The 15,999-nt window shown below is 42.7% G+C and overlaps 1 protein-coding gene across 1 annotated transcript in view; it reads right to left on the reverse strand.

The window, feature by feature from the left end:
* Positions 1-3,438: 3,438 nt before the first annotated feature.
* Dram1 (DNA damage regulated autophagy modulator 1) overlaps positions 3,439-15,999 on the reverse strand; it is a 38,238-nt gene continuing 25,677 nt past the window's right edge. Inside the window, exons 5-7 of the mRNA XM_038315124.1 lie at positions 8,132-8,190; positions 5,974-6,066; positions 3,439-5,457 (exon numbers count right to left, since the gene is read on the reverse strand). Coding sequence (XP_038171052.1) covers positions 5,413-5,457; positions 5,974-6,066; positions 8,132-8,190 — 197 coding nt within the window. The 3' untranslated portion in view covers positions 3,439-5,412. The remainder of the gene's footprint in view (positions 5,458-5,973; positions 6,067-8,131; positions 8,191-15,999) is intronic.

The following is a 15,999-nucleotide window of genomic DNA, read 5'->3' on the forward strand; positions in this document are numbered from 1 at the left end:
TTTTTTTTTGGTTTTTCGAGACAGGGTTTCTCTGCAGCTTTAGAGCCTGTCCTGGAACTAGCTCTTGTAGACCAGGCTGGCCTCGAACTCACAGAGATCCGCCTGCCTCTGCCTCCCGAGTGCTGGGATTAAAGGCGTGCGCCACCACCGCCCGGTAGGCTTGATTTTTTTTTAATAAGCTCCACCCTTCCTCTCCCTTCTCCTCTCTCATCTGTCCTCTTCTCTCCTTTCCCTCTCCTTCCTCATTGTCATATAATATATATCACTGTATATGTAATCAATATATATCCTATACCATATATGTATGGTGCTGGGGAGTTGGGAGGGGTAAGAAAGAAGATTGTGCTGCTACAGTCGAGTGCTCCAGGGACTCAGACATCCTCTTCCGACCACTTCGGTACCCACACACCAATGCTCTCTCACACACACACTTAGATCTTAAGAAAATAAAGAAGAGGCTAGCTGTGCCACACAGCTCTCTGCTGCAAACCACCCCCAAGAAGCTCTGGCTGTATTAACAAACATATCTCCAAGAAACCTTGCTATAAATCAAGGGAAAGCAGGCTTGGAGCAGTATTTAGAAGCATAGTTTTAATTTCTGTGCTTGAGATATACATCTAAAGGTGAGAACTAAGAAATGTTTTGTTTTGCTTATGTTTAAAAAAAAAGCAATGGGAGTAACTGTCTATGGGTCAGTGGATCAAAGAGAGTGTGATCACCAGATCCCAGGGTAGGAGAGGATCAATATTCAAAGTCACCCCTTGATTCCAACATGTGCTAGGCACATGCCTCCCGCCCAATACAAGTTATAGTTTATTTTTAAAGTCTCTTCTGTTATCCATTTTCATTACAAAATGACCACAACTGTTTTTATTAGTTTCTGATCAATACTCACCCCATCCCCTACCTCCCCTGATTCACCCCTTCTCTCCCTAGGCACCCAACTTTCTTTTCTTCTCACCCCTCAAATCCAATTTGTGCGCCCCTATATTCTTGGAGGCATGGCCTTCCAATGAAGGTCACGTGACTCACCAGGGCCTACACTCCTAGAGGAAACTGGCTCTTACTCTCCTGGAGCTATGGGTTGCCAGTAATTCCAAGCTATGAATGGGCGGGATTTTGTCTCCACTCCCCCTCCCTCCCCTCTTGGGGCTGAGATTTAATTTTTAAAGTAGTTATCTTTAGGGATAGGAGTAACCTAAATAGATGTAGATACTGCGAAGTGAATTGGCTGTTAGGGATACACATAGTTTGACATTGTTATAAGACTTCAATCAGTAATACACCGTTTACTTAAAATGTTAAAGCATATGGCTCAAAGGACTTCGAGTATAGGTGACCAAACCCCACTTACCTTGGAATTTCTTTTCTACCCAGAGAGTGACCCAACAGCAGGTCATACAACTGTCATCGGCTTTTCTGTCTTGAAGAGGCAGCTTCTCTCTCCCCACGTCTCCCCTTCCTCCTTCTCTCTCTCCTTTCTCTCTCTCTCTCCCTCTCTGTTCTTCTCCCCTTCTTCCTGTCCCCCACCCCCATAATCCACTAAATAAATATCTAACCTCATTCTGAAAATAAGTCATTGGTAGAATCCCGGGTTGTGTCAGAAGTCTTATAGGTCAAATGTGTCTTGAGCTGGGTCTGGTGGCTCACACCTGTAATTTCTGAGTTTGGGTACCTGAAACAGGAGTACTGCTTCAAGTTCAAGGACTTGGCTAGCAAGTTGGGTTCAGGCCAGTCTGGCCTACAGGACCAATTTTTAAATTTTAAATTTTTAAAAAATGAATCTAAAATGGATTCCTGCCAGAGAGCAACAATCCACTTCTGATAAGAACAGAACAGAGGTGGAACCGGCTGGGGGGGGGGGGGGGGAGGGGGGCTTGGGCGGCAGACAGAACTGCTTCCTGAGAGGGAATGCCTGCACCACAGGCTTCCAGGCAACTCTGGGCATCCCGACCTCAGCCTCACACATTGCTGGTGTCTCCTCCAGCCCCTTCCAAGCGTCAACTTCGGAGGTCGCTGCCATCTCCATTAGGAGCCTGGGGTTCTGTTGCCCTTCAGTTTAGAACACGGATCTGCTGGGGGTGACCAGAGGGAGCCAGCAGCTTCCCCTCCGGGGCTTCAGTGCGGTTGCTGTCTTGTGCAACCGACCCGATGCAGATGCATGACATTCTGGGCTGGAGAATGTGGGGCACTCGGAGCCAGACCGAGAGTATGTGTGTGGGGAGACAGCTGGGCTTACCGGCTTGCCAGAATCAGGGAGGGGGGCGAGTGGGAGACCACTTATCTCCCCCCCTACCACTCCCCTTTCCTCATTCCAGGCCCAAACTCCAGACCAGCGTGTCTCCAAGTGAGGGGGTGGGGGGGAAACGGGAACATGGGACAATGCCACATGTAAGGGATGTTAGGAAACCCAAACACAGTTCGGCACTGATGTACTTAATTTGGTTTATAAAATTGCAATTTGCAATTTCTGTGGAATCCTCTGTTAGTGTTAAGAGGGAAAACAAAAGGGCTCAGTTGAACAGAAGACAGGAAAAACAGAGTCCCGGACTGGAGTCTGTCGCCACGGGGCTGGAGACCGCTCGCAGGTCGCTGGACTGTTCTGTTAGTTTCCTTATCTGAAAAACATGATAATAGCCTAGGCAGCTTCACAGAGGTTAGATGGAAACATAAGAGCCACGGCTCACATCTTAACAAAAGGCATATGTGTTACTGAAATGGCTTACTCCTATTTTTTTAATCTGAATAGATTATTGGTGAATATAGCTTATATAGCTTGATTTGCTCTCAAGTAAGTGGGCTACTTCTTCTTCTTTATTTTTTTCCAGCCTGTCCAAAGCCTGTTTCTATAGCTTTCTGAAGGAAGCTTTACCCAGCATCAACCCAGGGATTTTGGGTGATGCCGACCGCTCCTTCCCCCAGTAGACATGTGACCAATCCGAGCAAACCCGTCCCAGACACGTGACCCATGCTGACCAATCAGGGCAACAAATTTCAAATAACGAGCTTCAGGTGGAATTATTTATTAGACGAGTCCCTCTCCTCTTCAGAATAGGTGGCAGGCCTGGGGGTTCTAAAATCCCTCCTCATTCCTCCAGAGGAGGGGCTGTGGGAAAACACCCACCAAGAGGTAGTAGCGAGGGTCCCAGGGATACCTGATGCTGCCCTTAACGCCAGTTCTGCTTGGTGACCTCTTCTGACCAGCCAGTCACAACCATCCTCCTGTATCCTGGCCCCTCCCAACACTGGGTCTCCAGGGCCCGTAGCCCTTATGTGGGTGCTAGGGTACCGAACTCGGGACTTCACGTTCAGGCAGCTCTTGCCCACTGCATCAGTAAGACCCAGCCACACCCTTGGAACAAACACCAACTGTCTGGAACCAGATAACTATACTTCGTCAGAGCACCCAGGGGACATTTTATAACAAAGACAAATGACTAGAATAAAAGAAATATTTTTATTTTACCTTCTTAGGCATGAAGTTCCAAGGAAATACACATTTGTAGAAATGAAAAAGAATACCAAAATGGGGATAACGTTAGAAGTTGCATGGAATCTGCAGAATGGGGTGATTTGGGGCCTTCTCGGTTTGCCAAGACAGGTCTAGCCCATGTAAAAATTGCTGTGGTATCTGTCCAGAAGAGAGTTGTCACCGAATCATGAAGCCCAAACAACTGGAATGTGTGTACAGTACACAAAGCAAAATGGACAATATTACTAGGTAGCACATCCTACCTGTTAACATCAGAATAACTAGTGAGCTAGAGTAAATAAAGCCGCGAGGACGGCACCTCAAACATCCCCAGTCATTGCGGGATTTGTTCATTCGTTCACACACACATACATTCAGTGGGTATTTATTTATTTAGTAAGCACCGACTGTGTGCCGGAAGGCACTGGTTGAGCTCTAGGTTAAGGCATATGTTCTGCCCTGAAAGAGTGAGTGCCCAGGGGTCTCCAGTGGACATGCAGAGAGTCGCCTGCATTCTGGGAAGTTCCAACAATGTTCCTGCTCAAAGCCAAGAGCAGCATGGATTGATTCAGTCAACCACAGCTCCCATGGGAAATGTGCCGGCTCCCCTTTCTCTTCACGATGAAGAAAGGCCACTGTCTTTGTGTCCCGGGATTAACGTGGCATTGTATTACAGCGAACTCACAAATGGTCGGCAGTTTGCACCCCTCCACACTTGAGGACACACAAGACGTCATGGCAGAAGTAGCTGCTGACGCTCACCCACGCAGGACTCAGCACTTGCGTCCCCCTGGATCCCCAGGGGTCCCCTCACCAAGGCTGCCCAAATGGGCTGCTAGGCCCTGGGCAGCTCCACTTTCTCAGACTGAGATAGGGAGCTTGGGATCTCTTCAGCACCTCCAGCTGTGAGCCGGATGAAGAAGTGGAGTCTACGGACCTTGCTTAGGAAAGGACCTGACTCACCTTCCACATCACGGCCACTGAACAGCGGCCACAGGCATTGAACCGAGCAATAAACGCCGCCTGCACCTGGGTTTCTAGGCCCCGCTTCCCCTGCCTTGGATTTGCGTTCTCTCTGACTGGTTTACAGAGAAGCTAACAAGTCTCATTCTGACGCCCAGTCCCTCCCAGGGAAGGGCAGTTTTGATATTTCTAAGCTGCCATCCTGAGCCCATCCTACCAGGAATGAGTTCCTGCGCCACCAGTTAACAGCAGCCCAAAGCTTTCACTGTGGCTCTGTGGGGGAAGCAAACCAGCCAGGGAGCCTGAATTTCCAGACGGAGGTCTTTTACACTGCTTGGTTAATGTGCATAGTAAATGGGTTTTGAAGCCTTGACTGTAAAAACGTTTTGTCTAAAGCACTAAAAATCAGAGTGATTTAGTATTAATTTATTAACTCTATCTTTACCACTAGGGTATAGAATCACTAGGAGTTAGATTGTGTAACTGCTCTTGGGATGAAAGTGTGTGCAGCTCATTGTGTTTTTCAAAAAGCAAAAATTTAAAGTGACTATGTCCCGATTTGGCTTCTTCTTTTTTTTTTTTTTTTTTTAAAAAAAAAATGTATTAAACTTAACATTTTTTCACTTAGTGTATTTTCACCGATCATACATAAAAAGTCTAAAGAGTCTATACAAAAATAATCCTCAATTTTCCACAAAATGGAAAAGTTTTCTTTTCTGCATATGAATTTGTCCATATAAAGAGTGTCTTAGAAAATATAAAAACATCGCTAAAGTGTCATAGATGCTGAACATTCTCTAGGAAAACATACCTTTGTAAATAGAACAACTGCTAGAAATTCTTAATGGCATTCAAGTCCCGGGTGTGCCACAGATACGTCCTCATGAGGGCGACACCCAAGCCCCTCCGTCCTCTGTGCCACTTCCAGAAACTGTCTGTGACATTCATTCGCTGAGTGAGACAGGATACCCAGGCTTTCAAAAGTCATCGTTGATCTCTGTAGATATCCTCAAGGTGACGCTCTACGGAGAGGGAGGGGAGGACACCAGAGAGGGAAGCAATCCGGTGTTAGCTATGACATTCTCAGACGCTCTCGTTCCCCCTAAGAGGTGACCCCACTATTGCGCCATGCTTGAATTGAGCCCCAAAGGAGTTTCGGCTTTGTACATCATTTTGGCCAATGACTCACTTGTTCCCTGTGGTCAAACAGGCTAAATTCTTGTCTTTTCAACAACACAAAGGTTTTTACACAGTCATCTTTTCCGGGTTTTAGAACTAGTGAGATCTACCTGAACACAGACAGGACTTTGAGCCTCGAACAGCAGACAGCACGAACGTTTCGCCGGTTATAAGCTGTAATCTGATCTATCCCGCTTTGGGAACAAGCTAATAAAGTTGTGGGGGACACAAGCCCCCCGACCCCCTCAACACACACATTATTAAAAGGGAATGTTTTTCAAAATGCAAGAACTTTTCTAAATTTTTACTAATCCTAATCATCACGGGCCCATAGAACGTTTAAGCTGATGAATCCTTACCTGAAAATCTTGGATGAATGTTAGGAAATAGAAAATAAAACCAAAGGCCACGATCCATTCACAGATGGCGCTCACTACGTGATATACATAATCCTAGCAGCGAGAGCAAAGAAACAGAGGTTAGCCTAGTGGGCTCATCCGAAGGATCAGGACCAGAGGAAAAAGCTGCCCAATGAACATAAACTGTGACCGCGAGGAAATGCCAGGGGCAAAGACTCGCGGCAAGAGCTCGGAGACCAGCCGGAGGCTGATGGGAACGCGCCAACGTGCCCAAAGTTCTACCCGGCTCTCGCTTCTTGTTTGAAGACTCAATGTACATGACTTCAAAATTAGGTAGATTAAGGACCACAGAACAGCTGAGACCTCGAAGCACTTAAGCTTCAGTGTAAATTAGAGTTTGATTTGATTTGGTTGCCCTTCCCTGGGGACCCCATAGTTGAAGGGCACAAGGAAGGGTCTTGTGGGCACTCCCAGGGACAGCCTAAGAATGACTGCGTGCATGCAGACAAGATCAGGCCAGCCCGACATCCCGCTGGGTTTTTGTGTCTCTCTGCTCCCGTAGGTGTTAATTGTGCAACCAGTTCTGCTCAGCACCATAAGAAAATGCAGCTGCACAGCAAACGGCAGCAGCAAGACACCCATCGAATAAAGTTCCCTTTGGGGAAGACAGAAGCCCAAATCAGGGCCTCTGAACCCAGCTGTGCTTGGAGGTAAGGGATAATGACCCAGACAGTTGAGATACAGAAGGTCAAAGCCCGTGGTTCATCAGCTCATCCCATTTCTTTGGATTCTATTAAGTTTTACCTTAGTTTATTATTTGTAATCTTTTTTTTTTTCATTGTTGGGGATTAAACTTAGGACCTCTCACACAAGTTAGTTTGTTCCCAGTGCCTGCATGGTGGCTCACACCTGTCTGTAACTCCAGCCCCAGAGGATCCCAAGCCCCTTCTGCCTCCAAGGGGAAGCACCAGGCATGAGCATGGTGTGTATTCATACGTGAAGGCAAAACACACATAAATAGTTATTTAAAATTTTTAAGCAGACAGCAAGACCAGCTCCTGGGGAAAAGGCACCTTGGCCAAGCCTAATGTCCTGAGTTTGGTCTTTTGAGTTCACGTAATGGAAGTAAAGAACCGATTTTAGACAGTTGTGCTATAGTGTGTGTGTGTGTGTGTGTGTGTGTGTGTGTGCGTGCGTTAAACAAAAATGGTGAGTTTGTATGATACTGAAAGAGTACCGGGCCAGAGTCCCAATTTCTCCACTTTATGTGTAAATGCAGGCTAAGCTGCATGAATGACAAGGAGCTGTAATTCCCCTCCCCTCCCCATCAAGTAAGCCATAGTATATAGGGAAGGATAGGACATACTCCGTAGAAGTTCAGGGCAGTGCCTAACTGTGACTCTACCCAGGTTCTCACTGCAGCCACTGACACTGGAAGCAGAAGGCAACATCTGGGTGGCACAGTAAAGAGAAAACCAGACCCTACCTTTATGCTCTTTTTTTCTTATGCTCTACAAGGTCTCCCTGTGTAGGCCAGGCTGGTCCTAAAGTCATGCTCCTTCTGCCTCAGTCTTCCGAGTCCTGGCATCGCAAGCAGGAGCCACCCATCCTGCCTTCCTTCTTTTTCACACTTTCAGATAGAAAATGGAAGAAGCTAACAGATTTCCAGAGGCCTAAGGGAATGCTTGTTGAGCCCAGCTGAGCAGTTGATTGCATTTGATTGGTGGTGGATCACTGCCACCTAGTGGCTGAGGATTGAAGTACACCCGGAGTTGCTCAACTGTCATGATGTCCTCCAGTGTGTGTACCTGTGTGTACGCGTGCATGTGTGCCTGCGCACGTATGAACGCACACTGGGTCTCTATCACTGAGCTTCTTCCACACCCAGAGTCGTTCTGGAGTTCTTATCCTAGTCTGTAGACCAGCAGCTGCCTTGGACTCAAGAAGTACAAAATGGCCAATCGCTCCTGTTCCTAAGTTTGCTTCCGTACTGTCTTTTGGAGCTAATTTTCACACGCACACAGTAAGCTGATTCCAAGTCACAATGACTCCGCATCTTCCAGCCCATTCTAAGAAAGAACAGGGACTCTTCCTAGGACTCACCAGCCACAGGCTCACAGACCCAGGCTCAGCAACTGTACTAAGGAAAAGTGTTTACCTTTTCTTTTGGATTCCATTCCAGCTTGGTTATAGAAATTAGTGAAGCACAGGCAATCACTTGAAAAGGAGGAGATGGTTAAGGAAATGGCAGAAGAAAACAGGTCCTTTACTATTAACTATTTACTATTAACTACTAATAATCCATTAACACGATCATTACACAATATTTAAATATAATATTGCTACAGTCAAGTCAGCTATATGAATTTCTTGTCATCTCAGACCCTCAATCATGACTGTAGCTAAGTTACAACCGGGTTGCAGAACACTTTCCTGGCAAGCCCAGGGCCTTGGGTTTAGTCCCCAGTTCCACAAAGGAAACACATAAATCAATAAATTCTAGCATGGACATGCAGCTATTCCTTAGCCATACTTTTTTGGGTGCTTGGGGTGGTTTGAATAAGAATGACCCCCATAGGCTTGATAGATTTGAATGCTTAGTCACTAGGGAGTGGAACTTATTGATAATATTAGGAAGAGTAGGGGGTGTGGCCTTGCTGGAGGAAGTGTGTCACTGGGGTGGGCTTTGAAGTTCAACTCAAAAGCACAGAAAACTTACTTAAAATCATAGAAGAAAACTTTCCCAACCTAAAGAAAGATATCCCTATGAGGATACAAGAAGCTTACTTGGATCAAATAGACTAGATCAAAAAAAAAGGCCCCTTGTCATATAATAATCAAAATACTAAACATACAGAATAAATAAAGAATATTAAGAGCTGCAAAGGAAAAAGTTAAAGTAACATATAAAGGCAGATCTATCAGAATTACATCTGACTTCTCAATGGAGACAATGAAAGCCAGAAGGTCATGGTCAAGCATTATGCAGACATTAAGAGACCACAGATGCCAGCCCAGACTACTCTACCCAGCAAAACTTTCAATCACAATAGAAGGACAAAATAAGATATTCCATGACAAAACCAGATTTAAGCAATACCTAGCCACAAACCCAGCCCTACACAAAGTACTAGAAGGAAAACTCCAACCAAAGGAAGTTGGCGACATCCACAAAAACACAAACAATTGATGATTTCACAGAAGAAATCAAAAAGAAAGGAAAACACACAAAATAACATAACCAACAATGAAAACTAAATTAACAGAAGATAGCAATCACTGGTCATTAATATCTCTCAATATAAATGGACTTAACTCACCTACAAAGAGACACAGGCTAACAGATTGGATATAAAAAAACAGAATCCATCCTTCTGCTGCATATAAGAAACACACCTCAACCTCAAAAATGGACATCACCTCAGAATAAAGGGTTGGGAAAAATTTTTCCAATCAAATGGACCTAAGAAACAAGCTAGTATAGCTATCCTAATATCTAACAAAATAGACTTCAAACTAAAACCGATCAAAAGAGACAAAAAAGGACATCTCATATCAGTCACAGGAAAAATCTATCAAGAGGAAATCTCAATACTGAACATCTATTACCAAATACAAGGGCACACTCATGTGTAAAAGAAACACATCTAAAACTTAAATCATACATTAAATCCCACTCACTAATAGCGGGAGACTTCAACACTCCACTCTCACCAATGAACAGGTCAGTCAGACAAAAATTAACAGAAATAAGGGAACTAACAGATGCTATGACTCAAATGGACTTAACAGACATTTATAGAATATTCCATCCAAACAGAAAAGAATATACCTTCTTCTCAGCACCTCATGGAACCTTCTCAAAAATTGACCACATACTCAGTAACAAAACAAACCTCAACAGATACAAAAAATATGGAATAACCCCATGTATCATATCGGATCACCATGACTTAAAACTAGAATTCAACAGCAACACTAATTCCAGAAAGCTCACAAACACGTGAAAATTAAACAATTTTCACCTGAATAATCAATGGGTTAAGGAAGAAATAAAGGGAGAAATTAAAGACTTCCTAAAATTCAATGAAAATGACCACATAACATACCCAAATTTATGGGACACAATGAAAACAGTGTTAAGAGGAAAGTTCATAGTGCTAAATGCCTACATAAAGAAGCTGGAAAAAAAATCCCACACTAGTGAATTAACAGAACATTTGAAAACTTTAGAACAAAAAGAAGCAAACTCATTCAAGAAAACTAGACAGCAAGAGATAATCAAATTGAGAGTTGAAATCAACAAAATAGAAACAAAGAAAACAATGCAAAGAATCAATGAGACAAAGAGTTGGTTCTTTGAGAAAATCAACAAAATGGACAAACCTTTATCCAAACTAACCAAAAGGCAAAGAGAGATTATCCAAATTAACAAAATCAGAAATGAAAAGGGGGATATAACAACGGACATGGAGGAAAACCAGGGAATCATCAGGTCATATTTTGAAAACCTGTACTCCACAAAATTGGAAAACTTAAAGGAAATATCACTTACCAAAGACCAGATAAGCAAATTAAATAGACCTATAACTGCTAAAGAAATGGAAATAAAAGTCTCCCAACCAAAAAAAAAAAGCCCAGGAACAGATGGTTTCAGCTCAGAATTCTACAAGATTTTCAAAAAATCAAAGAACTAACACCGATACTTCTCAAATTGTTCCACACAATAGAAACAGAAGGAACATTGCCAAACTTTTTATGAGGCTACAATTACCCTGATACCCAAACCATATAAAGACATTACTAAGAAAGAGAATTACAGACCAATCTCACTCATGAACATAGATGCAAAAGTACTCAATAAAATATTGACAAATCGGATCCAAGAACACATCAGAACCATCATCTACTATGATCAAGTTGGCTTCAGCCCACAGATGCAGGGATGGTTTGACATACAAAAATGTGTCAACATAGTCCACCATATAAACAAACTGGAAAAAAAAAACACATGATCATCTCATCAGATGCCGAATAAACTTTCAACAAAATACAACATCCTTTCATGATAAAGGTCTTGGAGAGAGCAGGGATACAAGGAACATACCTAAACATAATAAAGGCAATATACAGGAAGCCAACAGCCAACATCAAACTAATTTTGAGAGAAACAGTAATCCCAAGGAAATCAGGAACAAGACAAGGTCGTCCACTCTCTCCATATCTATTCAATAAAGTTCTTGTAGCAACAAGACAGCAAAAGGAGATCAAGGGTATACAAATCAGAAAAGAAGTCAAGCTCTCACTACTTGCTGATGATATGACAGTTTACATAAGTGACCCCAAAAAATCTACCAAGGAACTTCTACAACTCATAAACACTTTGAGTAATGCAGCATGATACAAGTTTAACTCATAAAAAGTCAGTAGCTCTCCTTTACACAGATGATAAATGGGCTGAGAAAGAAATCAGAGAATCAACACCCTTCACAATAACCACAAGTAACCTAAAATATCTCAGAGTAACTCTAACCAAACAAGTGGAAAACTTATATGACAAGAACTTTATATCTTTAAAGAGAGAAATTGAAAAAGACACCAGAAAGTAGAAAGATCTCCCATGCTCTTGGGTAGGTAGAATTAACATAGTAAAAATGGCAATCTTACCAAAAGCAATCTAAAGATTCAATGCAATGCCCATCAAAATCTCAGCAAAATTCTTCACAACTAAATATGGAAAAGCAAAAAACCCAGGATAGCCAAAATAATCCTGTACAATAAAGGAACTTCTGGAAGCATCATAATCCCTGACTTCAAACTCTACTACAGAGCTACAGTACTGAAAATAACCTGATACTGGCATAAAAACAGACAGGAGGACCTACAGAACCGAATCAAAGACCCGGATATTAATCCACACACCTAAGAACCCCTGATTTTTGACAAAGAAGGAAAAAATGGAAAATGGAAAAAGCATATTTAACAAAACGGTGCTGGCATAACTGGATATCAGCATGTAGAAAAATGAAAATAGATCCATATCTATCACCATGTACAAAACTCAAGTCCAAATGGATCAAAGACCTCAACATAAAGCCAGCCACACTGAACCTCATAGAAGAGAAAGTGGGAAGTACACTTAAACTCATTGGTACAGGAGACCACTTCCTAAATATAACCCCAGCAGCATAGACACTGAGAGAAACAAATAAATGGGACCTCCTGAAACTGAAAATCTTCTGTAAAGCAAAGGACATGGTCAACAAGACAAAACGACAGCCTACAGAATGGGAAAAGATCTTCACTAACCTCATATCAGACAGAAGTCTGATCTCCAAAATATACAAGGAACTCAAGAAATTGACCACCAAAAGAACAAGTAATCCAATTTAAAAAAAAAAAAATGGAGTGCTGACCTAAACAGAGAACTCTCAACAGAGGAATCTAAAATGGCTGAAAGACACTTAAGGAAATGTTCAACATCCTTAGTCATCAGAGAACTGCAAATCAAAACAACTCTGAGATTCCATCTAACACCTGTAAGAATGGCCAAGATCAAAAATACTGATGACAACTTATGCTGGAGAGGTTGTGGGGTAAAGGGAATACTCCTGCATTGCTGGTGGGAATGCCAGCTGGTGCAGCCCCTTTAGATATAGTATGGGCAATTTCTCAGAAAATTAGGGAACAACCTTCCTCAAGACCCAGCAATACTTTGGGTGTATATCCAAAGGATGCTCAATCGTGCCACAAGGACATGTGCTCAACTATGTTCATAGCAGCATTGTTTGTCATAGCCAGAATCTGGAAACAACCTAAATGCCCCTCAACCAAAGAATGGATAAGGAAAATGTGGTACATTTGCACAATGGAGTACTACACAGCAGAAATAAATAACATCTTGAAATTTGCAGGCAAATGGATGGAGCTAGAAAACATCATATTGAGTGAGGTAACCCAGACCCATAAAGACAAATATCATATGTACTCACTCATAATTGGTTTTTAGACACAAATCAAAGAAAACCAGCCTATAAATCACAATCCCAGAGAACCTAGACAGCAATGAGGACACTAAGAGAGACATACATGGATCTAATCTATATGGGAAGTAGAAAAAGACAAGATCTCCTGAGTAAATTGGGAGCATGGGGACCATGGGAGAGGGTTAAAGAGGAGGGGAGAGGAAGGGAGGGGAGCAGAGAAAAATGTAGAGTTCAATAAAAAAAAAAAAGGACTACAAATGACCAGTAAGGTTACAAGAAGACTGGAATTCTTATAAATAAAAATTTAAAAAATTTAATCTGTGTCTACATTTTGTTCAACCTGAGCATTTCTGGGTATTCCACTTCAGCAAGTTGCTTAAAGCTAGCCTAACTGGCTGGCACAGGAATCTGAGACAAATCTAAAAAAAAAAAAAAAAACCTGCTATTGAATAAAAATTTAATGTCATTTCCAAGGTGACAGATTTTGTGAAAAGGAACATTCCATATACAAGAATAAGCTGTCAAGGGGCTGGAAAGATGGCTCAGTGGTTAAGAGCACTGGCCTCTCTCCAGAGAACTCAAGTTCCAATTTCCAGGACCCATATGCATAAGCTCTGGCGCCATCTTCTGACTTCTGTGGGCAGCACATTAACTTTGTGCACAGACAAACATGCAAAACACCCATACCCATAAAGTAATTTTTTTTTAAAAAAAGCTATTTTTCAAATTCAAACTACTACCTTTTAGAAACAGACTTTTGATGAGTGGTTGGACAGAAGTGGGGTCCCTTCCTCCCCACCCTGAATTTTAGAGTCAAGAGATTCCGCTTAAGTCAAACTTTGGGGAGAAATGGCCATCCCCCTAGGGTCATTATAACGATGCCATTCACAGAGCCCCTGCCTTCCTTGGGCACTACTACCTCACAAAGACAGGGGTTGACGTTGGAAGGCAAAGAAAAAAAAAAGCTATGGGGAGATAGAAAGCTCTAGAAAGTCTATTTTTAAAAATACAGGGAATCAACTTCAAGTGCCGAGCCAAAGCCACAGTTTGTGCCTCCTCTGTAGCTCAGAGCCGACTTGTCCTTTCTTGGTCCCTCCCTCTGTATTCCGCAAAGCCTAACAATCTCCATCGCCCAGAATAAAAGCAGCCGAGAACAGAGACGTCCCTTGATGATCTAAGGCTGTACTTCCGATTCTACTAGTTTCAATGCCTACTAATTATCTTATTTATTTACTTTTTACTTCTGTCTTCCCTGCACCAGACACTATGCTGTCTGGGGGTAGATGGGACCACGCTGTCTGTCTGGGGGTAGATGGGACCACGCTGTCTGTCTGGGGGTAGTCTCAACACTCCGCGATATTAAATTCCCGCTCGACAAAGCCCAGAGAACACGGTGTGCTAGAGAGAAGGGAATGACAATGACTCAGAAGAAAAACACGAACAAACAAACCATTAATTTAGTACGCACTGGCATTTGGGGCATCGTGGGGAATTCATCAGAGAGCTCGGTTTCATCTGAGTTATTTCTTTGAAGGCCTCTCTATGGTAGCCATGCCCTACAGAACTAGAATGTCCTAGTTGCTAGTAGTCATGTTTTTAAAAACCAAAAAGAGCCGGGCAGTGGTGGCGCAGGCCTTTAATCCCAGCACTCGGGAGACAGAGGCAGGTGGATCTCTGAGTTACATGCCCACCTGGTCTACAGAGTGAGTTCCAGGATAGTCAGGACTGTTACACAGAGAAACCCTATCTTGAAAAATCAAATAATAATAATGATAAATAATAATAAAATAAGTGCGACCAATTTTAATAATGTATCTTATTTTATCCAACTTATTAAAATGCTATCACTATAATATTAATATATTATTTAGTGTTGGGCTTTGTTTTGTTTTTCAAGATAAGAGTTTTTCTCTGCGAAACAGTCCTTGCTGTCCTGGAACTTGCTCTGTAGACCAGGCTGGCCTCAAATTCACTGAGATCCACCTGCCTCTGCCTCCCGAGTGCTGGGATTAAAGGCGTGCGCCACCATTGCCTGGCTTAGCGTTATTTTTTATACTAGTAGATAGCATATATTCTATTAAATATAATATTAGTGGTGGTGGAAGGGAAGTATTGGCTCACTGGTAAGGGGTGTGCTGTTCCTGCAGACATAGGTCTGGTTCCCAGCACACACAGCTGGGCAGTGGATAACTTGCTTATAAACCTCAGCTCCAGGGCATTTGATGCCCCTTCTGATCTCGTGGGCACCTGTACACATGCACATATAATTTAATTAATAATACAAATAAAATATTGGTGATGATATAATTTTAATGTGTAGTAACATAAAGAATTATTAGCATAAGTTGGGTGTAGTGCCTCATGTCAGTAACCCCAACACTTGGGAAGCTAGGACGAGAGAAATGGAAGCCAATCTGAGATACATAATGAGTTTAGGTACATTCACAATCGCCTCACCAAAAACAAAAACAAACAAACAAACAAAACCAAAAAAGCAAAAGGAGGAGGAGGGGGAACTAACGTTGTCATCTAAAGTACATTCCTTTTTCTTACCAAGTCTTGGAAATGAGTGCGTATTTTACGTTTACATAAGATCTCAATTTGGGCGAGCCACATTTTAAGTATGCAAAAAGTCAGACAGTTACTGTGATAGACCAATAGTATAGCTCTAGAATAGCCCCTGGGAGGAGCAGAGGCAAAAACAGAGAAGGAAGCCACCATGGGAAGAAAGTGTTACAATGATCATGTGTCTCAAGAACCCCGTGATGCTCTGTTCTCTTCCTTTCTTCTCCATTTCCCATACCCCTTACTTCCTTTCTTTCTTTTTTGTTTATTTTTGAAACAGGGTCTCATTATGTAATTCTGGTTGTCCTGGAACTCACTCTGTCAAACAGGCTGGTCTTGAACTCATGGAGATCCACCTGCCTCAGTCTCTCAAGTGCTGGAATTAAAGGCACGTGCCACCACCACCCGGCTCTTTTCTTTCTCTTTCTTCCTTTCTTCCTTTTCTTCTCTCTTTTCTTTCTTTCTCTCTCTTTCT

This window comes from Arvicola amphibius, chromosome 17, assembly GCF_903992535.2.
Source record: "Arvicola amphibius chromosome 17, mArvAmp1.2, whole genome shotgun sequence".
NCBI classification, from domain to species: domain Eukaryota; kingdom Metazoa; phylum Chordata; class Mammalia; order Rodentia; family Cricetidae; genus Arvicola; species Arvicola amphibius.